Genomic DNA, 22,338 nt, shown 5'->3' with positions numbered 1-22,338 from the left:
TTTATCTCCAGCTGTTGGATCTGGTCCAAGATGAAGACTGATACCTGCTTTTCCTGTCCAGAGATCTCACTAAGGACCTTTCTCTCCACGTCCTCCATTTGTTTTCTGAGGTCTGTGAGCAGAGAGTTGACGTTACTTTTTATCTTAGCTGCCTTGACCTTCTCTTTTTCCAGGCGTTCCTGTAGATTCTGGATTTTTGTCTCAGCCTCCTTCTTCTTAAAGGTCAGTGTCTCCAGAACCTTTGTAAGTTTCTCTTTCTTCTCTTCAGAGGCTTCATCCAGAGACTGAACTTGGTGGCCATTGTGGTCTCCATCAACCTGACAGTAAACACAGATGCACATCTCATCTTTGAGGCAGTAATACTCCAGGATTCCATTGTGGGTGGAGAATTTTCGGTTCTCCAGGCAAGTGGTGGGCTCACTCAAGGCATGTTTTGGTGATTTGTTGTGGACTTTCAGGTGTTTAACACACAGAGAAGCTTCACACAACACACAGGTCTTCACAGCAGGTACCGGGCAGTGCAGACAGTAGGTGCAGATGACCTCGGCCTTTCCTTTCTGTCCTGGTGGAGGCTGGAAATGCTTCGCTATACTTCTCAGAGTAAAGTTCCTGCACAGTGATGGCCACTGATTGAACACTTGCCTGCAGTCAGGGCAGCTATAAGCTCTTGACCTCCTCTGTGAAAACAACACACGAACGATGCACCCCCGGCAGAAGTTGTGTCCACAGCTCAGGGTGACGGGGTCTGTGTAGACGTTCAGGCAGATGGAGCAGATCAGCTCGTCTCTCAGATCAGCAGACGCCATTGTGGACTCTGCAATGAAACAAAAAATTTTCTATAAAAACCACAACGTTCTTCCTGTGAGCTCAGGGTTTCGAGATGGTTGGAGACTCTTTAACCCTTTACAGATCAGGTAAAGGTTACAGACTTTTTTGTAAGGTGCAGCATGAGGTTTCCTAGGCTACAGCCCACACAGTTAAAGGGGTTGTGCACTCATTTCTATGAACTCTCAGACTAGCCAGATTGGCGTTGCTGATCAGGCTTCCTTGATCCCTAGGTGCTGGGCCTTGGCTCATTCGCTTCCAGGCCTCCGCTGCTTGTCTTGGGTTTCTCCATTAAAACTTTTATCTTGATACCGCTGCAGCCAATCACTGGCCACAGTGGAGATCACATGACCATTTAACATAATGCAAGGAAAGCAGTGGTCAGTTATTGGCTGTAACGGCGTCAAACATTATGTTTTCATTCAGGGACTCAAGGCAAACAACGGGGGCTGGGGAGCAAACGATCCGGGACCCCGCACTGGGGATCAGGTAAGTAGGATCACCAACAAAGGTCCTGCCAGTCTCAGAAATTAGTGTATACAAACCCTTTAAGGAGTTAATTTTTTGAGGGTGTTTCAAACCAGTATTCTTCTATATGCGACACAGAATGGGTTAAAATAAACTAACCCCACTGCACTCCTTAAAAGAGGGGTTGTCTCATTACAGACAATGGGGGCTTATCGCTAGGGTGTGGCCCCATTGTCTTATAGGTGCGGGCCCACCGCTGGGACCCGGACCTATATCGAGAACTGAGCCCTGAAGGTGGGTGCACTGCGCATGCGCAGCCGCCCTCCATTCATTTTCTATGGGGCCGCCGAAAATAGTTATGCAGCCAGGTGCCCCCCTATATGTTAGTTATGCCCCCTATATATACTAGTTAGAGCCAGGTGCCCACCCCATATACTATTTATGCAGCCATGTGCCCCCTATATACTAGTTATGCAGCCATGCCCCCCCTATATACTAGTTATGCAGCCATGTGCCCCCTATATACTAGTTATGCAGCCATGTCCCCCTCCCCTATATACTAGTTATGCAGCCATGCCCCCCCATAAACTAGTTATGCAGCCATGTCCCCCCCTATACTAGTTATGTAGCCATGTCCCCCTTCCCTATATACTAGTTATGCAGCCATGTCCCCCTATATACTAGTTATGCAGCCATGTCCCCCCTATATACTAGTTATGCAGCCATGTCCTCCCTCCTATATACTAGTTATGCAGCCATGTCCCCCCTATATACTAGTTATGCAGCCATGTACCCCCTATATACTAGTTATGTAGCCATGTCCCCCCTATATACTAGTTATGTAGCCATGTCCCCCCTATATACTATTTATGTAGCCATGTCCCCCCCTATATACTAGTTATGTAGCCATGTCCCCCCCCCTATATACTAGTTATGTAGCCATGTCCCCCCTATATACTAGTTATGCAGCCATGTCCCCCCTATATACTAGTTATGCAGCAATGTCCCCCTATATACTAGTTATGCAGCCATGTCCCCCCTATATACTAGTTATGCAGCCATGTCCTCCCTCCTATATACTAGTTATGCAGCCATGTCCCCCCTATATACTAGTTATGCAGCCATGTACCCCCTATATACTAGTTATGTAGCCATGTCCCCCCTATATACTAGTTATGTAGCCATGTCCCCCCTATATACTATTTATGTAGCCATGTCCCCCCCTATATACTAGTTATGTAGCCATGTCCCCCCCTATATACTAGTTATGTAGCCATGTCCCCCTATATACTAGTTATGCAGCCATGTCCCCCCTATATACTAGTTATGCAGCCATGTCCTCCCTCCTATATACTAGTTATGCAGCCATGTCCCCCCTCCTATATACTAGTTATGCAGCCATGTCCCCCTATATACTAGTTATGCAGCCATGTACCCCCTATATACTAGTTATGTAGCCATGTCCCCCCTATATACTAGTTATGCAGCAATGCCCCCCCCTAACTATACTAGTTATGTAGCCATATTCCCCCTATATACTAGTTATGTAGCCATGTCCCCCCCTATATACTAGTTATGTTGCCATGTCCCCCCCTATATACTAGTTATGTAGCCATGTCCCCCCTATATACTAGTTATGTAGCCATGTCCCCCCTATATACTAGTTATGTAGCCATGTTCCCCCTATATACTAGTTATGTAGCCATGTCCCCCCTATATACTAGTTATGTAGCCATGTCGCCTATATACTAGTTATGTAGCCATGTCCCTCCTATATACTAGTTATGTAGCCATGTCCCCCCTATATACTAGTTATGTAGCCATGTTCCCCTATATACTAGTTATGTAGCCATGTCCCCCCTATATACTAGTTATGCAGCCATGTCCTCCCTCCTATATACTAGTTATGCAGCCATGTCCTCCCTCCTATATACTAGTTATGCAGCCATGTCCTCCCTCCTATATACTAGTTATGCAGCCATGTCCTCCCCCTATATACTAGTTATGCAGCCATGTCCTCCCCCTATATACTAGTTATGTAGCCATGTCCCCCCTATATACTAGTTATGTAGCCATGTCCCCCTATATACTAGTTATGTAGCCATGTTTCCCCTATATACTAGTTATGTAGCCATGTCCCCCCTATATACTAGTTATGTAGCCATGTCCCTCCTATATACTAGTTATGTAGCCATGTCCCTCCTATATACTAGTTATGCAGCCATGTCCTCCCCCTATATACTAGTTATGCAGCCATGTCCTCCCCCTATATACTAGTTATGTAGCCATGTCCCCCCTATATACTAGTTATGTAGCCATGTCCCCCTATATACTAGTTATGTAGCCATGTTTCCCCTATATACTAGTTATGTAGCCATGTCCCCCCTATATACTAGTTATGTAGCCATGTCCCTCCTATATACTAGTTATGTAGCCATGTCCCTCCTATATACTAGTTATGCAGCCATGCCCCCCCCTATATACTAGTTATGTAGCCATGTCCCCCTATATACTAGTTATGTAGCCATGTCCCCCCTATATACTAGTTATGTAGCCATGTCCCTCCTATATACTAGTTATGTAGCCATGTCCCTCCTATATACTAGTTATGCAGCCATGCCCCCCCCTATATACTAGTTATGTAGCCATGTCCCCCTATATACTAGTTATGTAGCCATGTCCCCCCTATATACTAGTTATGTAGCCATGTCCCCCCTATATACTAGTTATGTAGCCATGTCCCCCCTATATACTAGTTATGTAACCATGTCCTCCCTCCTATATACTAGTTATGCAGCCATGTCCTCCCTCCTATATACTAGTTATGCAGCCATGTCCTCCCTCCTATATACTAGTTATGCAGCCATGTCCTCCCCCCTATATACTAGTTATGTAGCCATGTCCCCCCTATATACTAGTTATGTAGCCATGTCCCCCCTATATACTAGTTATGTAGCCATGTCCCACCCTATATACTAGTTATGTAGCCATGTCCCCCCCTATATACTAGTTATGTAGCCATGTCCCACCCTATATACTAGTTATGTAGCCATGCCCCCCCCTATATACTAGTTATGTAGCCATGTCCCCCCTATATACTAGTTATGTAGCCATGTCCCCCCCTATATACTAGTTATGTAGCCATGTCCCCTTTCCCTATATACTAGTTATGCAGCCATGTCCCCCCTATATACTAGTTATGTAGCCATGTCCCCCCTATATACTAGTTATGCAGCCATGTCCCCCCTATATACTAGTTATGCAGCAAGGTGTCCTCTCAAAGGAAGTTAAACATCATAACTATAAATCCTCCCTGGCTCCTCAGCCCCAGCAGCGCGGTGCACAGTTACATGGGGCTGCTGTGTAGGAGGACGAGCCGAACCCCTCTTGCTCCACAGACCAGCAGCCATGACTCTACATCGCTGGTTGTGGTGACTGGTGGAGAGCAGACTGCTTCACCATTACTGTCAGCGGGGAGAAGGATAGAAGAACATGGGGGAATAGCAGCCGAGCGCTGGAGGGGAGGGGGGAGGGGAGGCTGACAGGACCGCGGCCATGTACAATACCTACTGAACTGACGGGGGGAGGGGAGGCTGACAGGACCGCGGCCATGTGCAATACCTACTGAGCTGACGGGGGGAGGGGAGGCTGACAGGACCGCGGCCATGTGCAATACCTACTGAACTGACGGGGGGAGGGGAGGCTGACAGGACCGCGGCCATGTACAATACCTACTGAGCTGACGGGGGGAGGGGAGGCTGACAGGACCGCGGCCATGTGCAATACCTACTGAACTGACGGGGGGGGAGGGGGGGAGGGGAGGCTGACAGGACCGCGGCCATGTACAATACCTACTACTGAGCTGACGGGGGGAGGGGAGGCTGACAGGACCGCGGCCATGTGCAATACCTACTACTGAGCTGACGGGGGGAGGGGAGGCTGACAGGACCGCGGCCATGTACAATACCTACTGAGCTGACGGGGGGGAGGGGAGGCTGACAGGACCGCGGCCATGTGCAATACCTACTACTGAGCTGATGGGGGGAGGGGAGGCTGACAGGACCGCGGCCATGTACAATACCTACTGAGCTGACGGGGGGGGAGGGGAGGCTGACAGGACCGCGGCCATGTACAATACCTACTAGGGGAATCCAACTACTGGAGGCGGGAAACAGGATCCGACAGGAGCCCAAGAGACACACGCTGCAGACGTCTGCAGGCCGAAGACCCGCCCCTCACACTAGGTGGGCGGGGTTTGGGTTCCCGCGTCTCGGGCTCCTGTCGGATTTCTGTTTCCCGCCTCCAGTGTGGGGGTAGGGAGATCTCATGGCCATATTTTCTGTTAAATATATATATAAATCCATGATTATTTATCTATAAATTTATCCACACTTTGCCTATGGAGATCTCATGGCCATATTTTCTGTTACATAAATATCTATTTAACCGCCTCCGGACCGCCTAACGCAGGATCGCGTTCCGGAGGCGGCAGCCCTGCGCACAGTCACGCATATATGCGTCATCTCGCGAGACGCGAGATTTCCTGTGAACGCGCGCACACAGGCGCGCGCGTTCACAGGATCGGAAGGTAAGCGAGTGGATCTCCAGCCTGCCAGCGGCGATCGTTCGCTGGCAGGCTGTAGTAGCACCAAACACCTCACTACACTACAACCCCCCCCCCGTCACTTATTAACCCCTTATTCACCCCTGATCACCCCATATAGACTCCCTGATCACCCCCTTGTCATTGATCACCCCCCTGTAAGGCTGCATTCAGATTTCCGTATGTTGTTTTTTTTACGGATCCACGGATCGGATCCGCAAAACACATACAGAAGTCTGAATGGAGCCTGACAGAGGGGTGATCAATGACAGGGGGGTGATCACCCCATATACACTCCCTGATCACCCCCTGTCATTGATCACCCCCCTGTCATTGATCACCCCCCTTTAAGGCTCCATTCAGACATTTTTTTGGCCCAAGTTAGCGGAAATTTTTTTTTTTTCCTACAAAGTCTCATATTCCACTAACTTGTGTCAAAAAATAAAATCCCACATGAACTCCCCATACCCCTCACGGAATCCAAATGCGTAAAAATTTATAGAATGCCAGGGCAGTATAAATACCCCACATGTGACCCCATTTCGGAAAGAAGACACCCCAAGGTATTCGCTGAGGGGCATATTGAGTCCATGAAAGATTGAAATTTTTGTCCCAAGTTAGCGAAAAGGGAAACTTTGTGAGAGAAAAAAAAAAAAATTCCGCTAACTTGTGCCAAAAAAAAGGTGCTCTTTGGAATGTGGGCCCCTTTGCCCACCTAGGCTGCAAAAAAGTGTCACACATGTGGTATCTCCGTACTCAGGAGAAGTTGGGCAATGTGTTTTGGGGTGTCTTTTTACATATACCCATGCTGGGTGAGAGAAATATCTTGGCAAAAGACAACTTTTCCCATTTTTTTATACAAAGTTGGCATTTGACCGAGATATTTATCTCACCCAGCATGGGTATATGTAAAATGACACCCCAAAACACATTGCCCAACTTCTCCTGAGTACGGCAATACCAGATGTGTGACACTTTTTTGCAGCCTAGGTGGGCAAAGGGGCCCACATTCCAAAGAGCACCTTTCGGATTTCACCGGCCATTTTTTACAGATTTTGATTTCAAACTACTTCTCACGCATTCGGGCCCCTAAAATGCCAGGGCAGTATAACTACCCCACAAGTGACCCCATTTTGGAAAGAAGACACCCCCAGGTATTTCGTGATGGGCATAGTGAGTTCATGGAAGTTTTTATTTTTTGTCACAAGTTAGTGGAATATGAGACTTTGTAAGAAAAAAATAAATAAAAAATTATTATTTTCCGCTAACTTGTAACAAAAAATAAAAAATTCTAGGAACTCGCCATGCCCCTCACGGAATACCTTGGGGTGTCTTCTTTCCAAAATGGGGTCACTTGTGGGGTAGTTATACTGCCCTGGCATTCTAGGGGCCCTAATGTGTGGTAAGTAGGTAAATGACCTGTGAAATCCGAAAGGTGCTCTTTGGAATGTGGGCCCCTTTGCCCACCTAAGCTGCAAAAAAGTGTCACACATGTGGTATTGCCATACTCAGGAGAAGTTGGGCAATGTGTTTTGGGGTGTCATTTTACATATACCCATGCTGGGTGAGAGAAATATCTTGGTCAAATGCCAACTTTAAATAAAAAAATGGGAAAAGTTGTCTTTTGCCAAGATATTTCTCTCACCCAGCATGGGTATATGTAAAAAGACACCCCAAAAAACATTGCCCAACTTCTCCTTAGTACAGCAATACCACATGTGTGACACTTTTTTGCAGCCTAGGTGGGCAAAGGGGCCCACATTCCAAAGAGCACCTTTCGGATTTCACCGGTCTTTTTTTTACAGATTTTGATTTCAAACTACTTCGCACACATTTGGGCCCCTAAAATGCCAGGGCAGTATAACTACCCCACAAGTGACCCCATTTTGGAAAGAAGACACCCCAAGGTATTTCGTGATGGGCATAGTGAGTTCATGGAAGTTTTTATTTTTTGTCACAAGTTAGTGGAATATGAGACTTTGTAAGAGAAAAAATAAAAATCATCATTTTCCGCTAACTTGTGACAAAAAAATTAAAAGTTCTATGAACTCACTATGCCCATCAGAGAATGCATTAGGGTGTCTACTTTCCGAAATGGGGTCATTTGTGGGGTGTTTGTACTGTCTGGGCATTGTAGAACCTCAGGAAACATGACAGGTGCTCAGAAAGTCAGAGCTGCTTCAAAAAGCGGAAATTCACATTTTTGTACCATAGTTTGTAAACGCTATAACTTTTACCCAAACCATTTTTTTTTTACCCAAACATTTTTTTTTTGTCAAAGACATGTAGAACAATAAATTTAGAGAAAAATTTATATATGGATGTTGTTTTTTTTGCAAAATTTTACAACTGAAAGTGAAAAATGTCATTTTTTTGCAAAAAAATCTTAAAATTTCGATTAATAACAAAAAAAGTAAAAATGTCAGCAGCAATGAAATACCACCAAATGAAAGCTCTATTAGTGAGAAGAAAAGGAGGTAAAATTCATTTGGGTGGTAAGTTGCATGACCGAGCAATAAACGGTTAAAGTAGTGTAGGTCAGAAGTGTAAAAAGTGGCCTGGTCATTAAGGGGGTTTAAGCTACGGGGGGCTGAGGTGGTTAACAGAAAATATGGCCATGAGATCTCCCTACCCCCACACTGCGCAGGCGCGGAGATCGGATGGATCTTCTGGAGTTTGCCGCGCTTGCGCACTGGGCCGTAATATTTCCCTACTGGGCTCTCCGCCGCATGCGCAGTGTCCCGGCGTGCAGATGAACTCCGCTGAGATTTTCCATAAACTGTCCGTTTGCGCATGCGCCTCCTCACGTCATTAGCGGTGCAACCGGAAGTTAGGAGGTAGGGAAATCTCACGAAGTAGGGTAATGTAACGTTACAGGATGAAAGCCCTTTCTTCTTAACCGCCTCCGGACCGCCTAACGCAGGATCGCGTTCCGGAGGCGGCAGCGCTGCGCAGAGTCACGCATATACGCGTCATCTCGCGAGACGCGAGATTTCGCTCAAAGCCGGCCCGCGCATGCGCATCGCGGGCCGGCAAAATTTAAAGAACAATTTCGTCACCAGCCTGCCAGCAACGATCATTGGCTGGCAGGCTGGCGATTTTCAAAAAATCCAATCACAAGCCATATAACAGATCATATTAGTAAATATGATCTGTTATATGGCTTCTCTGCTCCTGTGCTGGTCCTTTTCGTCGGTTGGATCCAGCAGAGAAGCAGACTTCACAGTGAGTAGCACCAACACTACACCTTAGCCCCAGATCACCCCCCTGCACCCCAATTAACCCTTTGATCACCCCTTTGATCGCCCCTGTCAATCACTAGTGAAAGACAAAAAGTGATCAGTGTAAACTGTCACTTTTTTTTTTCACTAGTATCGGCTGTTAGGTTTTAGGGATAGTTTAGGCCCCTTGGTTAGGTAGTTAGCGTCAGTTAGCGCCCACCCCACCGCACCGCAGTCACTTTTATTCGCTGTTTAGCGTATCGCTAATCAGCATTTGTACTTTTATAGTATCTGTAAGTGATCAAAACTGATCACGGTCAGATCTATAATTGTATTAGTGTCACCTTAGCTCGCCCTCCACCCAAAACGCAGTGTTTGCCCGATCAGGCCTGATCGGTCGCCCACACGTGCGTTCACCCACGCCCGCCCCACCGCAGTGACAAAAAAATTTTTTTTTTTTGATCACTGCACATTCACTTTACACGCTCTGCGGCGATAAAAAAATCAGTTTTGATATTTTTTATCAACCGCAGCGGCCTCCGGTACTTCGCTAGCCTCCCCTTTGTAAGACAGGTTTGCTTTTTTTCTTGGGTAGTCTCAGGGAATACCCCTAAATTTAGTAGTCCAAATGTCAAACAGGGGGTATTCTTCTGAAGAGGCCTACAGGATTCTGACCCAGTCGGATGAGGAGTGGGAACCCTCATCTGACGAATCTAGCGGGTCAGAATATGAACCTGTGGAAAGCAGTGGCTCTCTGACCCAAAGTTCGGACGAGGAGGTGGAGGTCCCTGATAGAACCAGGCGTACCCGGCCCCGTGTCGCTAGACCACAGGTTATGCAGGATCCGCTTCAAGAGCAGCAGAGTGGGGCTGTCGCTGCCGGATCACGTGGTGAGGCATACACCAGCAGCGCAGCCCTCCCTGGACCTAGTACCAGCACTGCCGTACAACCTGGTGAAGTAGCGAGCACCAGAAGGGCAGTTGAAGCTGGTACGGTGGCACGTGCAGTAGTTACCCCGTCGCAGCCACCACACAGACAGGCCCGTAGAGCCCCTAGAATCCCTGAGGTGCTGGCAAACCCTGATTGGCAGTCACCAACTTCAGCCGCACCATTAGTTCCCCCTTTCACCGCCCAGTCTGGAGTTCGGGTTGAGACGGCTCATATCGGTTCGGCCCTGGGATTTTTTTGAGCTGTTCTTGACTGCGGAGCTCTTGGACTTAGTCGTGGCAGAGACAAACCGGTATGCCACACAATTTATATCCGCCAACCCGGGAAGCTATTATGCCCAGCCTTTCCGGTGGAAACCAGTCCAAGTTTCCGAAATTAAAATTTTTCTGGGCCTTCTCCTCAACATGGGTCTAACTAAAAAGCATGAATTGCGGTCATATTGGTCCACGCACCCGATTCATCACATGCCCATGTTCTCTGCTGCTATGTCCAGGGCACGATTTGAGGCCATCCTCCGTTTCCTGCATTTTAGCGACAACACCACCTCCCGTCCCAGAGGCCATCCAGCTTTTGACCGGCTCCACAAAATTCGGCCCCTCATAGACCACTTCAACCAGAAATTTGCAGATTTGTATACCCCTGAGCAAAACATCTGCGTAGACGAGTCCCTAATACATTTTACCGGGCGCCTTGGCTTCAAACAATACATCCCAAGCAAGCGTGCCCGGTATGGGGTCAAATTGTATAAGCTCTGTGAAAGGGCCACAGGCTATACCCACAAATTTCGGATCTATGAGGGAAAAGATCAGACCCTGGAGCCGGTCGGTTGCCCTGACTACCTGGGGAGCAGTGGGAAGACAGTCTGGGACTTGGTGTCACCCTTATTTGGCAAGGGGTACCATCTTTATGTGGACAATTTCTACACAAGTGTGGCCCTCTTTAGGCATTTGTTTCTAGAACGGATTTGCGCCTGTGGCACCGCGCGAACTAGTCGCGTGGGCTTCCCCCAACGGCTCGTTACCACCCGTCTTGCAAGGGGGGAGAGGGCTGCCTTGTGTAACGAAGAACTGCTCGCGGTGAAATGGAGAGACAAGCGTGACGTTTACATGCTCTCCTCCATTCACGCAGACACGACAATCCAAATTGAGCGAGCAACCCGTGTCATTGAAAAGCCCCTCTCAGTCCACGACTATAATTTGCTCATGGGAGGGGTGGACTTCAATGACCAGATGTTGTCTCCGTATTTAGTTTCCCGACGCACCAGACGCTGGTATAAGAAGGTGTCTGTATATTTGATTCAATTGGCTCTGTACAATAGTTTTGTTCTCTACAGTAAGGCTGGGAGAACAGGATCCTTCCTCAAATTCCAGGAAGAGATCATCGAGAACCTCCTGTATCCAGGAGGTTCCGTGGCCCCATCCACCAGTGTAGTTAGCCGTCTACACGAGCGACATTTCCCCAGTGTCGTTCCTGGTACCTCAACCCAACCGTCACCCCGAAAAAGATGTCGTGTCTGTAGCAGGAGTGGAATAAGGCGTGACACCCGCTATTTCTGTCCTGACTGTCCTGACCACCCTGCCCTATGCTTAGGAGAGTGTTTCCGGAAGTACCACACACAGGTACACCTAGCATAGGGATCACATCTCACAGGACAGGCACACAGGGCTATTAGGGCCCATTCACTCACAGCTGCTGCAAACCTCTCCTTTCACCTGGGATAAAGTGCATAACGTACTTCACCACATCTTTGGGCGATTTGCGCTTTGCACATTGTCCCAAGGGGAAGGAGAGGTTCGTTCTTTAAAAGGAAAAAATAACTAAACAAAAAAAAAAATACCGGTAAGTAAAAAAGTTAACGTTCAGTTAAAAAAGTTAAAAAAAAGTTTATATGTTTGGTTCAAAAGTTAATAAATTTATTGCGTTGCGGCCTGGTGTTTTCTTTTTTGTTTTGTTTTTTTTACCTTTCAGGTGGACCAACCGATCGACTAGCTGCAGCACTGATGTGCATTCTGACAGAAGCATTGCGCTGCTGTCAGATTACACGCAAGTCGGTGTATGCGGCGCTGCAAGATGAGATTTCTCCTCTGCAGTAAAAGATACGTTTGCCGAGGCATATGAGCTGAGGAGGTGGCGGTGTTCATATACTTTGGCAAACACTTTGTATATATATAAAAAATAAAATCCCGGCAATGATTTATTCATCCACATCGATTGATGTGAATGGAGAAATCTGGTTTGCCAGGGCATACGAGCTAAGTGGGTATGGATGTTGGGCGGAGCTCCTATGTCCTGGCAGACGCCTTTCCCCTCCTTTTTCTTTTTTTGGCAGAGATTTTTTCATCCACATTGATCGATGCGAGCCCAGAGGCTGAACGGAAAAAAAATAATCTCATTACCTGTATGCTCAATATAAGGAGAATAGCAGAAACTCCTAATGCTGGGCATACATGTAATGATTGCGGAGACCCTCAAATGCCAGGGCAGTACAAACACCCCACAAATGACCCCAATTTGGAAAGAAGACACCCCAAGGTATTTGCTGAGGGGCATATTGAGTCCATGAAAGATTGAAATTTTTGTCCCAAGTTAGCGGAAAGGGAGACTTTGTGAGAAAAAAATAAAAAAAATCTATTTCCGCTAACTTGTGCCCAAATTTTTTTTTTCTATGAACTCGCCATGCCCCTCATTGAATACCTTGGGGTGTCTTCTTTCTAAAATGGGGTCACATGTGGGGTATTTATACTGCCCTGGTATTTTAGGGGCCCCAAAGCGTGAGAAGAAGTCTGGTATCCAAATGTCTAAAAATGCCCTCCTAAACGGAATTTGGGCCCCTTTGCCCACCTAGGCTGCAGAAAAGTGTCACACATGTGGTATCTCCGTATTCAGGAGAAGTTGGGGAATGTGTTTTGGGGTGTCATTTTACATATACCCATGCTGGGTGAGATAAATATCTTGGTCAAATGCCAACTTTGTATAAAAAAATGGGAAAAGTTGTCTTTTGCCAAGATATTTCTCTCACCCAGCATGGGTATATGTAAAATGACACCCCAAAACACATTGCCCAACTTCTCCTGAGTACGGGGATACCAGATGTGTGACACTTTTTTGCAGCCTAGGTGGGCAAAGGGGCCCACATTTCAAAGAGTACCTTTAGGATTTCACCGGCCATTTACCTACTTACCACACATTTGGGCCCCTAGAATGCCAGGGCAGTATAACTACCCCACAAGTGACCCCATTTTGGAAAGAAGACACCCCAAGGTATTCCGTGAGGGGCATGGCGAGTTCCTAGAATTTTTATTTTTTGTCACAAGTTAGTGGAAAATGATGATTTTTATTTTTTTTTCTTACAAAGTCTCATATTCCACTAACTTGTGACAAAAAATAAAAACTTCCATGAACTCACTATGCCCATCAGCGAATACCTTGGGGTGTCTTCTTTCCAAAATGGGGTCACTTGTGGGGTAGTTATACTGCCCTGGCATTCTAGGGGCCCAAATGTGTGGTAAGGAGTTTGAAATCAAATTCTGTAAAAAATGACCTGTGAAATCCGAAAGGTGCTCTTTGGAATGTGGGCCCCTTTGCCCACCTAGGCTGCAAAAAAGTGTCACACATCTGGTATCTCCGTATTCTGGAGAAGTTGGGGAATGTGTTTTGGGGTGTCATTTTACATATACCCATGCTGGGTGAGAGAAATATCTTGGCAAAAGACAACTTTTGCCATTTTTTTTATACAAAGTTGGCATTTGACCAAGATATTTATCTCACCCAGCATGGGTATATGTAAAATGACACCCCAAAACACATTCCCCAACTTCTCCTGAATACGGAGATACCACATGTGTGACACTTTTTTGCAGCCTGGTCATTAAGGGGGTTTAAGCTATGGGGGCTGAGGTGGTTAAAGAGGCAGACCAGCGGAGGGTCTAGGCGCAAATGGCGACAAGACTACAAAGTCTTGTCGCCATTTTGCAATTCTAAGTCACATTGGCGACCACTCTGGTCGCCATCTGGAGGCCTGCATTATAAGGCTAGGGCTACACGACGACTGTCGCATGCCAATTTGTATAATGGCAGTCTATGGTGTCGCACTGCGACATGCTGCGGCTGCGACACGACAGTCGCAAAAAAAAACATTCAAGATGGATTTTTCTGCGACTGTCGCAGTCGTAGCATGTCACAGTGCGAGACCATAGACTGCCATTATAAAAATTGCTGCGTGACATTAATGTTGTGCGACACATGTAGAAGTGTAGTTGTGCCCTATGTGTCGCGCGACTTATTGTCGTTGTGTAGCCCTAGCCCAATAGCCAAGATGTTGATAGGAGAGGTCACCTCCCACCATCTGTTCCAAAACTGAAATGTCTGTGAGATCTCAAGAGCAGAAAGTTTAGGAGGACGGAGGGGAAGGAGTGGTGCTCAAGGGGAAGGAGTGGTGCTCGAGGGGAAGGAGTGGTGAACGAGGGGAAGGAGTGGTGCTCGAGGGGAAGGAGTGGTGCTCGAGGGGAAGGAGTGGTGCTCGAGGGGAAGGAGTGGTGCTCGTGGGGAAGGAGTGGTGCACGAGGGGAAGGAGTGGTGCACGAGGCATCAAGCAATGAGGAGGAACATCTCTAATGACTGCACTTGAGGACTCCATAATCTCATGTAAAGTCCGTAGCCTCATCTAGTTCTATTCCTGATGTCCAGGCTCAGGAAGATGTTTTTTTCCCCCCACATGATGGAATTGTCTTACGTCAATCAGATATTCGTTGAAGGTCAATGAAGATGTCAAGGTGAATTCGGACGTGGCGATATTCGGGCAGATTATTGTGACTGAACGTTCCTGCAGATGCTCGTTCCCGACAATCTGCATGTCTAAAGGTGCAGCCAATCACATAATGAACAAGCGAAACTCTTGTTCATCGGGTGAAACTGTCGTTAGTGCAGGCGAGTAAATTATCGTGTCTGAGCAGTAGATCGTGATGTCTAAACAGCTGCTGCCCAGAAACAGTGCAGATGAGGACGAGCGATGGCAATAGTGACCGCTCGTCCTCCTACTGTGGAGGTGATCGCTGCATGTAAATGAGTGCTTCACCCCCACTGAACGGTTCCTTCAAGACAATCGGCTTCCGGTCACCACGTCTAAATCCACCTTTACTCAACTGACCTGGATCCTTTGCCTTTTGATACCTTGCTTCCCTCCTCAGACTTGCTCTGATTCTTCTCCTGCGTGTTGGGCTGTGACGACAATTTTGTGCACTCTAATAACGTCATCCAGACAGATTCACTAAACACGTCTCGAGTGGCAGGATGTGGCTGATTATTCAGATTAGTCTTTGCGTTCCTGCTACACCGGCCACCCAGCCTTATTACACCGGCCATCCAGCTCTACCACACCTACCATCCAGCTCTACCACACCGACCATCCACCTCTACCACACCGGCCATCCATCTCTACCACACCTACCATCCAGCTCTACCACACCGGCCATCCACCTCTACCACACCGGCCATCCACCTCTACCACACCGGCCATTCACCTCTACCACACCGGCCATCCACCTCTACCACACCGGCCATCCACCTCTACCACACCGGCCATCCACCTCTACCACATCGGCCATCCACCTCTACCACACCGGCCATCCAGCTCTACCACACCAGCCATCCAGCTCTACCACACCTGCCATACTGCTCTACCACACCGGCCATCCTGCTCTACCACACCTGCCATCCAGCTCTACCACACCTGCCATCCAGCTCTACCACACCAGCCATCCAGCTCTACCACACCAGCCATCCAGCTCTACCACACCGGCCATCCTGCTCTACCACACCAGCCATCCAGCTCTACCACACCGACCATCCTGCTCTACCACACCGGCCATCCAGCTCTACCACACCGGCCATCCAGCTCTACCACACCAGCCATCCAGCTCTACCACACCGGCCATCCTGCTCTACCACACCAGCAATTCAGCTCATATCCGAGTCTACAGTTCAGTTACTCTAGCACAGCCAACACCTCTGCTATACCAGCGGTGTTTAACCTACCTGCTCAGTTAAGCTAGCGCCAATTATCTGTGTTACTGCAAGATCAGCTTTACTGCAAAAGAGGTTTAGTGGATCCACCTCACCAAGTGAAAGTGAACAGAACACTTAGCTCCTGGATCCTCCACTGAGGAACGAGAAGACCCCCATCTTTGTAGAGTCACAGTCCACGTGTTTGGGGATGCCTGGCTGATTCATTTTGGCACAGTGCGCACATGAAGCCGCCTCACCACCAACAGCCATGACTGAGGCCACTCGATCGGTGGAGGTCTCAGTGGTGAAATCTCACCTGTCACAAAGTACTCCCATCATCCTCCCTATTCTTTTTTATCTGGGCGATCTGTAGGCACAAATCCTCTGAGTTTCATCATTTTTACAATGATGTATTTCTATACATAGAAGGCAGCATAGAGGGGCTCTTTGAAGTGTCTGATGGGTCACCGAGCTTCTAGGAGGACGTGCGTCCACCTTCACAGTACAGATGGATTCCTGTTTATGATGGGACATGTAGTAAGGCATCAGAACTTCTCTACCTTCATGTATGGATTACCTACATACAATCCCGATGTGGGACAGACAGACTTTCATGGCATAGCTCAGCCCGACCACCAAGCCTCATGATCTTTGGCCTCCATGCATTGGAAATGTTGTCCTGAGAAAAATGAAAAAGTACTTAAAGGGGTTGTCTAGAACTTTGACGACTTTTCATCAGGACAAGTAAGGTCCAACTTCCGGCATTCCCCCCAATCAGCTGTTGGCTGGGTTCTTGGTCGTCATGTCCATCATTTCCATGGTCTCTGTGCAGCTCAGTCTAATACAAGTGAATGGGATTGAGCTTCAGTACCAAACACAGGGTCACTGCACAGGGTTAACTGATGTAATGTAACATTGCTAAGTTAAATGTTGTGATTTGTTATATTTGTGTACCTGATAGCACTAAATAGACAATTAGGGGTTAAACCCTTGGCTCACCCTGATAGGTTGCCAGAAGATGGACCTGGGTCCACCCCTTGCTTAGTCAGTGGACATTCTGTTCTTAGCTGTGCTACAGAGAGGCCCTAGAGGTAGGGGTGTAAACAGATCTATTAGGGCCCCATAGCAAACCTTAGCATTGGCCCCCCTGACCCGCCCAGTTTCCCAATATGTGTGTGACAGTCACCTCCAGGCAACACAAAGTGCAACGTCCAAGATTTTGGACTAATTTCTGGGGGGGGGGGGGGGGGGGGGATTTAAGCGGAAGAAATTTTCATTAAAAAACAAACAAACATTGTATTTAAAAAAAAAAAATAATGCTAAATTTATAAATGTCTGGGCTGGTAGAGCAGGCTGACTTGCCCTTCAGGCCAGCAGAAGACATAGATCTTGAGGGCCACCAGGTTAACGCACTTTGAGGGCCACCAGGATTGTTCCAGCTGTTCCAGCTAAGGCGTGAGATATCATCTGCAGAGGTCCTGTGTCCACATCTCATGACCTGGTTAGCAGAGCTGGAGATGAGGAAGGGATGGGTGCCATTGATGCCATTATCTGTGTTCATGTTCCAACCCTTCAGACAGCATAACTGGGTGGTCTCCAGGTAAGGGGGTGCCACGCGCCCCCAACATGTTTAGTTTCCAAAGCCAGGGACAAGATGGCGCTGGATGCATTGCTGTCCATTACTTAGGGACGGCAGATGGCTACGTCTGGCCATGGTGAGCAGGACATGGACTCAATGGTGGAGTCACCTCGTCTGATCTCCTCTGTGGTTGACCACTGTTCTGGTCCAGGTAGCCACCCACCACCTTCCATTATCCTTGGCCTGGGCTCTATAGGTGCACCTTGGTTTCTCCCATGGTACGGCACATATGTATCCACTATGTCTGTCGCCAATCTCGGCAGTGGGTGATATGTGGGGCTCACTGATGGGGTCACATAGACCAGGCGATGTTAAAACCGTACATTTATTTGGTTAGACAGTATTCACGTACAATAATAGTCCTTCACGTACATGACGCAAACAGTTCCCATCATCATCATCATCAGCTCCGGCACCAGATATGACCGGGGACTGTATATATTCATTATGTGGATACCGCGTCGTGTACTTGCACTTATTACATGGCCGACTTTAACATCTCATTTACATCTCCCTTATAGCAAAAAAAAAGTCTTGTAATGTCGCCTGGAAGCCATCAGCAAGTAGGTGCTAACTGCTGCTGACTGACTGCTTTCCCATCACATGGGCTCCGCTCCTCTGAACGGGCTCCACATCTGTACAAAGAGTAAGAGATCCGTCAGCAGCTGGAGCCGACTTGGTGACGGATTCTATTGGCTTAGAAACAGAAGCTTTGACTGTGTTTTATCATATGTTGAGAAGGTGGTTATGTTAGTCACAAGAATTCTGGGCTGATTTGAGCACCGTGTGGTGGTATTATTTGAGCACTGCACTGCAGCATTATCAGAATGTGGTCTGGCAGTATTATATGAGCACTGTGTGGTGGTATTATTTGAGCACTGCACTGCAGCATTATCAGAATGTGGTCTGGCAGTATTATATGAGCACTGTGTGGTGGTATTATTTGAGCACTGCACTGCAGCATTATCACAGTATGGTATAGCAGTATTATATGAGCGCTGTGTGTTGGTATTATTTGAACAGTGCATGGTGCTATTTTGTGAGCATTGTGTGGTGGTATTATTTGAGCACTATGTGGCAGTATTATTTGAGCACTGTGTGGTTGTGAGCCATGCATTGCGGCATTATCCCAATATGGTGTGACAGTATTATATGAGTGCTGTGTGGAGGTATTATATGAGCGCTGTGTGGTGGTAATATTTGAGCACTGTGTGGCAGTATTATTTGAGCACTATGTGGCAGTATTATTTGAGCACTATGTGGCAGTATTATTTGAGCACTGTGTGGTGGTAATATTTGAGCACTGTGTGGTGGTAATATTTGAGCACTGTGTGGTTTTGAGCCATGCATTGCGGCATTATCAGAATATGGTGTGACAGTATTATATGAGTGCTGTGTGGAGGTATTATTTGAACAGTGTATGGTGCTATTATATGAGCATTGTGTGGTGGTATTATTTGAGCACTATGTGGCGGTATTATTTGATCACTGTGTGGTGGTAATATTTGAGCACTGTATGGTCAAGAGCATTGCTTTGCAGCATTATTAGAGTATGGTGTGGCAGTATTATATGAACATTGTGTGGTGCTATTATTTAAGCATTGAAGAGCTGTATTATTTGGCAGTTGTATGGCAGCATTATCAGAACATAGTAAGGCAGTATGATTAGAGCATGCTATGGAACGAGTAGGCACTGTACGGTATATTATATGTGTAGTGTATGGCAGTGACGGCATTTCATAATATTGTCATTTACATTACTGTATACAGATGGTCTTTGGCCACCGTTAGGCACCGTATTTTATACATATACTACCATATGGGCTGAAGCCAACATGAGGTACCGCACAGGACATCATCGGCTCTGGTTACATTATCAGATAGGTTATTACTGGAATGGCTTCCTTTACAAGTGGGGACAATCAGATAACAGATAACCATTAGAGGTGAAGCTTCAGTGACCTTCAAGAGACCTACAGGTAGGTCCTTCAGCTTTTGATTTTGACCCAAGCAGCGCAGTCTTCATTATTTATCCAGAATAAAGCATGGACTGGCTCAGTAAAGGTGGCAGTGAAGGTGTGCAGATGTCTAATGGGGTCATCCAGAAGGTAAAAGGACAGCTGCCCGGCCTCGTAATCCAGATACACCCCGAACCTCTGACAGCATAAGTTATAGGACAAACGGACAATGCTACTCTTATGAACAGCTAAACATTGGTTATAATTCCTCCGCAAAGTCCAGGAGGCCCCATGGGCACCATTTCGATAGGGGTAGGTCACACCCAATCTCCAGTTTCCCAGTTTACTGATGTCAACTTCCCAATAATGTCGCCTGGATAAAAAGCACTGGGTGCTTAAAACCTCATTTCTCGGACACCAATCTGGGCAAGGGGGCCGTTCTTCTTCTACATAAGTCAGCGATGCAGTCTTCAAGTCTTCTGATATACGTAGATTATTAGCAGCTGTATATACATCCAACGAGAGGTCCACAGGGTCCAGCAAAAACAGCCAGGGGTTGATATGGGCTATCACATTAGATACTTGTTCATGTATGGTCTTTTTGATCAGGTCCTCATCTAGGTCAGCTGTACCTTCAACCTTCTGATCATTGTGGTCCTCTTGAACCCAATTGTTTTCACATTTCGGGTCTAGTAAGACAGTTATGGGATCAGTCATCTTACAGCGATCCTCAATTTTACCCATTTTATTGGACAGATGTTTCTTCTTTATGTCCAGCTGTTGGATCTGGTCCAAGATGAAGACTGATACCTGCTTTTCCTGCCCAGAGATCTCACTGAGGACCCTTCTCTCCACATCCTCCAATTGTTTTCTAAGGTCTGTGAACAGAGTCTTGACTTTACCTTTTATCTTAGCTGCCTTGCCCTTTTCTTTTTTCAGGCGTTCTTGTAGATTCTGGAATTTTGTCTCAGCCTCCTTCTTCTTCGAGGTCAGTGTCTCCAGAACCTTTGTCAGTTTCTTCTTCTTCTCTTCAGAGGCTTCATCCAGAGACTGAACTTGGTGGCCATTGTGGTCTCCATCAACCCGACAGTAGACACAGATGCACACCTGATCTTTGAGGCAGTAATACTCCAGGATCTTCTTGTGAGTAGAGCATTTTCTGTTCTCCAAGGAAGTGGTGGGCTCAATCAAGACGTGTTCCGGCAATTTGTTGTGGGCTTTCAGGTGTCTTCCACACAGAGAAGCTTCACACAACACACAAGACTTCACAGCAGGTACCGGGCAGTGTAGACAATAGGTGCAGATAACCCCGGCCTTTCCTTTTTGTCCTGGTGGAGGCTGGAAATGCTTCACTATACTTCTCAGAGTAACGTTCCTGCACAGTGATGGCCGCTGATTGAACACTTGCCTGCAGTCAGGGCAGTTATAAACTCTTGACCTCCTCTGTGAATTCAACACAAGATCGATGCACCCCCGGCAGAAGTTGTGTCCGCACCTCAGGGTGACGGGATCTGTGTAGATGTTCAGGCAGATGGAGCAGTTCAGCTCGTCTCTCAGATCAGCAGACGCCATTGTGGACTGAGCAAGGAAACTGAAACTTGTCTATGAAAGTCAACGTGCTTCCTGTGAGCTCACAGCTTCCAGATTAGGCGGAGACTGTTTAACCCCTGTGAGACAGTGACAGAGAAAGTGGTCAGAGGTCACTATATTTTGCCAAGTTTCCGCTCATATGTGTACTAAGTTCTAACAAGTAGGTATCTCATCCAGGGAAAGCTGGATGAGATGCTGCATATGAAGCCCTGGAAAGCTGAGTGGTTTGCTAAAGGAATGTTTAAGTCCTGTTTTGGGGTCTGGATTTTTATGGTCTGATAAGCAGGTTGGTAGTTGGGCCTCTCATTCCCTTCCAGTCCAGTCCAGAGGTTTTCTGCAGCCCTCAATCAGTTTAGATGTTGGAGCTCAGCTCATTACTGGCCTATAAAGGTGGGCATTGTGTGCACTTTAGGGGTAGGCCCTGGTTTGTGGGACGATGACCAGCTGCATCCAAGTGGACATTTGCCGTTGGGTAACGTGTTGTTTTTGCTTCAGGTGGTTGGTAGTATACCACTTGTGTAGTCAGGGAAACTTGCTTAATTAGAACTCAGATAAGTGGGGGTTAATTTTTGTGTTGTGCCTGAAGGTAAGGGCTATATGGTTAGGGTGGCTTCACATGTGGCGCAATCCATAGGTGGAAAAATCTGCATCGTAATGTTCCTCACATGGTCCTTTGGAGTTTCACTCTGTCTTCTCTAAAAACCTGATGTCTTGTGGATTTTGTGAGGCCCAATGTCTGGCCACATAAACCTAAAAATATGCAGATTGTATTTTTTGGTCTGCAAAATGCCAATCTGCAAAATATGGGTGACGGCCGTCTTGCATACATTTTTTTGTGGACCCATTCACTTCAATGAATCCATGGACCACATTTTGCAGCCAAGCATGGCGGATGTTCTATCATTTGCAGAACGCACATACGGATGCAGAAAGGGTCCGTTTTGAGGTCCACAGATTGCCGATCCATAAAATCCGATTGCGGCGTGTTCACACATGGCGGATTTTCAGTATTCAGTAAATCAGAAAACTGATCCAAACGTGAGTAAAAAAATATCAGAGGTATAAATTGACCTTGAAATCTCG

The 22,338-nt window shown here is 47.1% G+C and overlaps 1 protein-coding gene across 1 annotated transcript; it reads right to left on the bottom strand.

The window, feature by feature from the left end:
• Positions 1–747: 747 nt before the first annotated feature.
• Positions 748–21,242, bottom strand: LOC121003982 (E3 ubiquitin-protein ligase TRIM62-like). The gene is made up of 2 exons (XM_040435977.1): positions 19,543–21,242; positions 748–814 (listed from the first exon to the last, which is right to left on the bottom strand). The coding sequence occupies exon 1, from the start codon at positions 21,235–21,237 to the stop codon at positions 19,696–19,698; it is 1,542 nt and encodes a 513-aa protein (XP_040291911.1). The 5' UTR covers positions 21,238–21,242; the 3' UTR covers positions 748–814; positions 19,543–19,695.
• Between the last annotated feature and the right edge of the window lie 1,096 nt (positions 21,243–22,338).

The sequence above is a fragment of the Bufo bufo genome, chromosome 6 (genome assembly GCF_905171765.1).
Source record: "Bufo bufo chromosome 6, aBufBuf1.1, whole genome shotgun sequence".
NCBI classification, from domain to species: domain Eukaryota; kingdom Metazoa; phylum Chordata; class Amphibia; order Anura; family Bufonidae; genus Bufo; species Bufo bufo.
Note: the sequence above shows the minus strand (reverse complement) of the source record. Positions and strands in the feature narration are given on the sequence as shown.

Bases quoted from the DNA above. Each gene is read 5' to 3' on its own strand.
- LOC121003982 (XM_040435977.1), bottom strand. From the start codon at position 21,237: ATGGCGTCTGCTGATCTGAGAGACGAGCTGAACTGCTCCATCTGCCTG.